Below are 7,684 nucleotides of genomic sequence, written 5' to 3' on the forward strand. Positions count from 1 at the left end.
TCCTCATGGGGGGGACTGCAGAACCCAGTGGTCCCCCGCCTGGAACCTCACTCAGCAGAAGCTCAAGGACTGACTCCTCAGAGCTGAGCATGGGCGTCTTTCCTCTGGCTGCAATTATCTGATCACTGATGCATCTTCATCTACAATTCAGGAAGTGCTTATCTTACAGAGCTCGTACCATTACCACTGGCTTTCGGACCTGGATACCTACTGAAGTTTGACCATTCTTGACTGTTTAAAATAAGCTGTGTGAACGAACCCTCTTCTGCCTGTCAAAAAGAAGAAACGGTTGTTTCAAGATGATGGTTTTCCATATATGCAGGGTTATCAACATCATCATAGTCATCTTCAGGCTCAATATAGCTTGGGACGGCCATTGTCTTCTTATTTCTAACTTTATGTACTGATGAGTATGCAGCTGGTGGCCGACTTGGGGTTTCCTGTGGGGCTAGAATACACAAAAAGGTATTAAATGCAAAGCTATTGTGTGTTTATATATTTTTGACCAAGTGGCTCTGCATGATTTTCATGGGTTTCGGTGATCCTCCCACTTCTTGGTGGACCAGATCCCCATTTTACAGAGAAAACTAAAGCCCAGACATGACACAGTCTCAGGCTCACCCAAGTGAGTAAGTGGCAAATATTGGTCAGACATCTTGACTCCCGTGTCTCTTTGCCTGACTGCACTGCAGTAGGAACCACGAAACAAGTTTAGACAAGAAGCTGACCAGAGCTAGTAGCCAAATGAGTAGTGTTGTGTTTATAGATACTAATTCTCGTAAGGAAGTGATACAAACCATATTTCCTTCTGGGCACATCCCTCACAGTGACTTACACTGCTTTTCAGAACTGTCTATAATTGCTCATGTCCACCATCCCTCTGCTAATAAGGAGGTGGGCAGTGGTGTTTTCAAAAGGTGGAATTAGTGGAAGATGGGTACATAGCAAATGGACTAAAGTGGTAGGAAAAAGATAGTGAAACAGCTCATCTCCACCTTTGGTGGGGCCTGGAACTGCCTCACCGCAATCTCATCTTTTCCTAAGAGAACCTGAAAAACAAGCACCATTTCATTTCACACAAAGTTCTGCAGTTAGATCCAAGTTCATCTTCAGGGTCCAGCAGTCACTAGCTGTGTGGCCATGAGTAGGTCGCTTAACTTCTCTGTGCCTCAGTGTCCTCTTCTGTCAGAGGGACATAATAATGTACCTGCCTCATAGAGGTGTTGAGAGGATTAAATGAGATAGTACCTATAAAGTGCCTAGCATGGGACCTGACACACAGTGCCTGCTCAATAAATGTTAGCTAATATTATTATTTATCCATTCAGTTAAAACATTTTCATCCATTATCTACTAAGCTCCAGGCACTGTTCTTAGTGGTGGGTAAACAGTGGTGAACAAGACAAGAAAGTCACCTATTTCCTAAAGTTTATATTATAATGGAGGAGATAATGAACAAATGAAGAGATAGATAATGAACAAATGAAGGATAACTAAATAAGCCCATTTAGGATTATTGCCATAAGCCTCATAAGGAAAATTAGCAGAATTTCTTTATATGGGATGGTCAGGAATGGCCTCTCTGAGGTGGTGACATTTGAACTGACACCTGAAAGGTGTGGTAAAGCCAGCTCTGTATACAGCCTAAGGAAGAACACTCCAGTCAAGGGAACCAGGCAGAGTTTTTCTGATAGGATGTCTGAGAGGCCCAGTGTTCCTTTATACCCATGCTGCAAGCTGGAATTTGAATATGAATTCACACATTGAATATTGGAAGCATTGGTACTTATTCTGCCCCCTTAAAACTTAGTTCATCTCTTTAAAACAGGTTGCTGCCATCTGCAAATTCCAGTGTTATAGACTGAATATGTGTGTCCCCACAAAATTCATATGGTGAAGCTCTAACCACCAGTGTGGTTGTATTTAGAGATGGGGTCTCTAAGGAAGTAATTAAGGTTAAATAAGGTCATAGGGGTGTGGCCCTGATCCAATAGTATTAGTGTCCTTATAAGAAGAGACACCAGAGAGCTCTCTCCCCTCCATGTGAGGACACAGGGAGAAGGCAGCCATCTGTAAGCCTGGAAGAGTCCTCACCAGAAACCAGATTGGCTGGCACCTTGATCTTGGACTTCTAGCCTCCAGAACTGTGAGAAAATTACTGTTGTTTAAGCCACATTGTCCATGTTATTGTTTTATGGGCAGCCCAAGCTGACTAAACACCAAGATAAATTTATTATTCTACCCTGAATGAGACTGTTATCAGCAAAATACACTCACAGGCAACTTCTGGAGAAAGCACACCTCTGGGTGGCAGAGGGGGTAATTGAACTGAGAATTGATTGGTAACATTCCTGGAAGAGAGGAAGAAGAGGAGTCAGTGTTTGGTTTTGATCACGCCTACTGATTTAAAAGAAAACGTCAAGGAAAGTGGATAGAGTTGAACATTCAAATCTTGATCCCTGAAAACTGGAAGCATTTCCTTCCCTTTCTAGGTCTTGTATCCCATTTGTAACTGGCACTCTAAAGAAACCATTTCCTTTAGCCCAGGGACCAGCTGGATTTGAGGGAAGGGAGTTGAAGCACTATAACTTAGAGCTCATCTTCCTGTGTTCATCTGAGCTGGATTAGAAGGGGGAGGTAAGCACCAGGTGTATTTTGATTTGAAAAACAGATGTACGCCTAACGCTAAATGTACACACACCATGTGACAGCAATACTGGGTATATATCCTGCTGATTACCAAAAGATACGTTATAGAATGTTCATCGCAGCATTATTCATAATGGCTCCAAACTGCACACTACCCAAATGCCCATCAGCAGTAGAATGGATAAATTCATCATGGTTCACTTCCACAGTGGAATACTCTATGGCAATAAGAATGAACAATCTAGGGCTTCCCTGGTGGCGCAGTGGTTGAGAGTCTGCCTGCTGATGCAGGGGACACGGGTTCGTGCCCCGGTCCGGGAAGATCCCACATGCCGCGGAGCGGCTGGGCCCGTGAGCCATGGCTGCTGAGCCTGCGCGTCCGGAGCCTGCGCTCCGTGACGGGAGAGGCCACAGCAGTGAGAGGCCCGCGTACCGCAAACAAAACAAAACAAAACCAAAAACAAAACCACCAGAAAATACCCCCCAAAAACTAAAAACAGAGCTACCATATGATCCAGCAATCCCACTCCTGGGCATATATCTGGAGAAATGAGCAGACGAAGCTAAACACCAGTGACACATACTGTCTAATTCCATGTATATGAAGCATAAAAAACAAGGAAAAACGAGCCTATACTATTTCAGGTAGTGGTTATCCTTGGGGTTTAATGGCTGAAAGGGAATATATGGGGCTGAGGAGCTGGTAATTTTGTTTCTTGATCTGGGTGTCTCCTACCGGCTCTGTTCAGTTTGTGGAAATTCATTGAGTTGTACCCTTACTATGTGTACTTTTCTGTTTATATTATACTTCAGTAAGAAGTTTTAATAAAAAGATAGACTCCAAGAAAGCTTCCTTACCCAGAGCCCCCATCCCCTCTATGTACTCTGATTTCCAAACTGGTACTAGATTTTTCTGAGCTGAGTTTTGGTCTCCGGTATGTGCTTAAGTCCCCTGGAATGCAGAAGCTTTGCTGGGGTGAGTGGAGAAGGGGACATGTGGCTAGAGGGCCATCAGTGACCTCACTCCACCCCTCCGTGGCTCTTCCCAGGAGAGGAGGGACATTTTACCTGACTTGGGGAAAAATCTAGCTTCTCCCACTTTCTCCTCCAGAGCTGGCCTGACTGCCGGCTAAAGCATATATTCTGCTTGAGTCTTCGCCATTCAGAGAAAGGGCCCTGCCCTGTAGGGGAGACCTGAGTCTGTCCAGGGCTGCCTATGTACCGTGCAGGAAAGTTTGCCTGGTTTTGAATTAGGAAGCAAACTTGGCCATGGAGAAGAGCCACATTCTGCAATGCCAGTTTTATCCTCAATAAAGGCAATACTTTGGTTACCTAAACTGCAGGATACATTTGTCTGACTCCTCAAGGGGATCAGAATTGGTGGGGAAGAGATCTATTATTTGCTGAATCCCTTGAGCCCCAACGAAAGTCACTTTAGAATGACTTTATATTTTTGTTTTTTAATTTATTTGTATTTTTAAGAAACATTATTTATTTATTTATTTATTTTAATTTTTACTTAAAAATTTTTTTGGCCGCACCATGTGGCTTGCAGGATCTTAGTTCCGTGACCAGAGATTGAATCCAGGCCCTCGGCAGTGAAAGCGCAGAGTCCCAACCACTGGACCGCCTTCGCCATCGAATTCCCTGTGCATACGTTTTAAAAAAAGGACTGGCCCTTGACCAGCTTCTGGGAGATAATCTCTAAACCCTTGGAATATCCTGCCTGATAAGAGTGTCTTTGTATTAAGGGGCCTTGGGCTAGCCAGACAGTTTATGCTAACAATGTGACTGATGGTGAATGCCTGCTGTGTTTGCCAGGGGCCCTGGGTCTTTCTGTATCAGTTTGGCCTCAGGAGACTGAATTAGCTAAAGTAGGTCATGCAGGTGCTCCTCGCCTTTGTGACTTGCCCTGATAAAAACCCTAGAAACTAAGGCTTGGGTGAGCTTCTCTGGTTGGCAATGCTTCACACATGCTGTCACACATCAGTGTTGGGAGAATTAAGTGCGGTCCATGTGATTCCCCTGGAAGGGGACAACTGCCCTGGACTCCAGCCTTTTCCTTTGCTGAGTTTAATCAGTATCCTTTTGCTGTGATAACTTATAACCTTTTCTGGGTCCTGTGAGTCCTTCTAACAAATAATCCAGCCTAAAGGTGGTCTTGGGGACCCCCGACAGAGATAGCAATCACAAAGCCTCAAAGATATCAGAAAATACAAAAGTAACAAGATTGGCATATTTTTATTCAGCACAATAGCTTTTAGAAGACTCTACTTGTAATCCAGCTAAAGAAAAGAAGGGTAAACCTAACCCTGAGTGGTGGGCCCAGAACACAGCGCCCGACCTGTGACCTCTATCAAACTAGAAGAGACTTGGGAGGACTTGGAGAGCAGAGAGAGCCAGGTGGTGCCCTGTACCCCCAAAGCCCTGAGGTCTCTCCCCTTACAGTGGGGAGAGTTGGCAGACACGATATTTCCCTGGAATTTAAGGCATACATTCTTAGCGCGGGCGCAAGAATGGGAGTGAACAGGGCGTTCTTGAAACTAAAAAGCAGAAGTGTTCCCCCCCACTTACTCATACATCGTTTCTTCATCTCTCTGCTTTTGTTTCAAGGGCTTGGCAATTTCACATTTCTTGCCTAAGGAAACAAATAAGCATATTCATTTAGGAAGAATTATCAAAAGTTGTGATTTTTAGAGTTTAGAAGAGATCAGAGACCCGGCAGGTTCAGGACATGTGGGAGAAGAACCATCCAGAGGAAACAGACTTAGGGACACAGAGCTCATAAGTGATAGAGCCAGAATTTTTTTTTATAGATGTTGTTACATTTTGTTTTATTTTATTTTATTTTGGCTGTGCTGGGTCTTCGTTGCTGCATGCGGGCTTTCTCTAGTTGCGACAAGGGGGAGCTACTCTTTGTTGCAGTGCGTGGGCTTCTCTTCGTGGTGGCTTCTCTTTTGGCGGAGCACAGGCTCTAGGCATGCAGGCTTCAGTAGCGGCAGCATGCGGGCTCAGTAGTTGTGGCTCGCGGGCTTAGTTGCCCACGGCATGTGGGATCTTCCCGGAACAGGGATCAAACCCGTCTCCCCTGCAATGGCAGGTGGATTCTTAACCACTTGACCACCTGGGAAGTCCTAGAGCCAGAATTTTACCCAGGCCGTCTGACCACAGAGTCTAGGCACTATCCATTGTGGGCTGTGCCTGTTTCCTCATTGCCTGGTACTGTATCTACCTAGCACGTAGCTGGCATTCAGAAATACTGGTCGAGTGAATAGCCAAAAGTATGGTTGGGAGGAAATGAGATAAAGAATGGGAAAAGCAGTTTGTAAACTGTGATATGCTGGACATGTAAGTTATTATTAATTATAACCTGCTTGTTAATAGGAGTGGGTCAAGTTAAAAGAGAATAGGTAAAGATTTTGTTCAGGATCATATTTTTGTCCATATCTAAAAATGAAATGTTTAAAAAATGTATAGAGAACAATAGGGGTTAGAATACACTTTTTGTATTAAAAAAGACTAATTACCATCAAGGGGTGGAGGGTAAAGGACATTGGACAGGCGGCCGAGTGAACCTGCGTTCTGGTTCCAACTCTGCTACCAATTCCTAGGAGACCTCAACCAAGGATCTGCCTGTCTCTGAACCTTAATTTTCTTATCTCTAAAAAGAGATTGAGAAGAATGACAAAAAGTTTTCACTTCTTGAACAGCCCTGACCTTTCAGCACTGGCTCCGCAGGATTCTGAGGCTGTGTCCAGATGCAATGGGAGAACAGTGCCTTAATCATGGAGGGGTGCCTGCCCAGGTTGCCCCAGGGCAAGATGGCTGTACCTCTCAGTGTATTTACCATCCCCAGGTATACTCCAGGCCTAGGTCATTATGTAAAGGGATAGGATCTCAAGAAAACACACCATTGAATCAAGGGTTTCATGTTTCTGGAGATGAATGGTAAAGTAGAAACCCACTTGTAGATCATCTAAAGTTACATTTATCCTCCAATAAGCTGCTTATTTATGTCTGGGAATGCTAAGAACCTCTATCCGAGGCAGATGTAATACCAGAAAATTCAGAGTATGGTCTTAGAGTAGGCAATCATAGTGGTCAAACATGTTGATCATGGAATGAATCCATTTTTCATGCCTCAAGACATTTTTTTAGACCACTTTATTGGGGAATGATTGCCATACAAAAAGCTGTACGTATTTCATGTATGCAACACGTATACAACTTGACGTGTTTGGAATCAAGACAGTTTTTGACATTCCATGGACTTGTACTCTCTTTCAAGTCCCAGAGGTAGGATGCTATGATTGGCAGCCACACTGAAGAGAGATAGCATTAGTGCACAGTGTGCCCTGAAACAGATTCTGCTTTCACCCAGACCGTTGGAGCTGGAAGAGTTCTTGCATATTAGGTAACCTCCCTCCCTTCACTATGCAGAGGGGAAAACTGAGGCCCAGAGACACAAATTTGTGGCAGGGTTAGGACTCAAACCCAGAATGCATGATGCTAAATCCAGAGTTCAGCCTATACAGGCCCAGAACTAACCTTTTGCCCTAAAGAAGCCCTAATACGCTGATAACCACCTCTCCCCTCCCCTACCTCCACCTGCCCAAATGAGATGGTCATTACCTTGTCTAAGCAGACACCTGCAGACACAGAACAGGAAGATGCTCAGGCCCGCGCAGACAAAGATGATGGCCACAGCCAAGATGATCCAGAAATTGTCCCTCCACCAATCCATTGCCATGGGATCCTGAGAAGAATGGAGAGAGAGGAATGAGGCATGAGTGAAAGGCTTCCTGGGGCGGTGGGGGCAGTTATCTACCATGTTGTGCAGCTGCATCTGCTTAGGGACCAGGAAGGCACTGGTTCACAGTCTAACCCTGCTGATTAGCAGCTGGGAGACCTCAGGCAAGTGACTTAACCTTCTCCAAGCCTCAGTGTCCTCATCTGCAATATGGGAGTGATATTGTCTACTACCTCGCAGGGAATTTACGAAGATTAGAGGTGAGACATGTACTTATTAGTTACT

At 44.7% G+C, this 7,684-nt stretch overlaps 1 protein-coding gene across 1 annotated transcript; it reads right to left on the reverse strand.

The window, feature by feature from the left end:
* Window positions 1-272: 272 nt before the first annotated feature.
* SCIMP (SLP adaptor and CSK interacting membrane protein) lies at window positions 273-7,399 on the reverse strand. The gene is made up of 4 exons (XM_007466506.1): window positions 7,282-7,399; window positions 5,224-5,287; window positions 2,278-2,351; window positions 273-448 (listed from the first exon to the last, which is right to left on the reverse strand). Exons 1-4 carry the CDS (start codon window positions 7,397-7,399, stop codon window positions 273-275), a joined length of 432 nt encoding a protein of 143 aa, XP_007466568.1.
* Window positions 7,400-7,684: the final 285 nt, after the last annotated feature.

Source organism: Lipotes vexillifer, unplaced genomic scaffold, assembly GCF_000442215.2.
Source record: "Lipotes vexillifer unplaced genomic scaffold, Lipotes_vexillifer_v1.1 scaffold2612, whole genome shotgun sequence".
Classification (NCBI taxonomy): domain Eukaryota; kingdom Metazoa; phylum Chordata; class Mammalia; order Artiodactyla; family Lipotidae; genus Lipotes; species Lipotes vexillifer.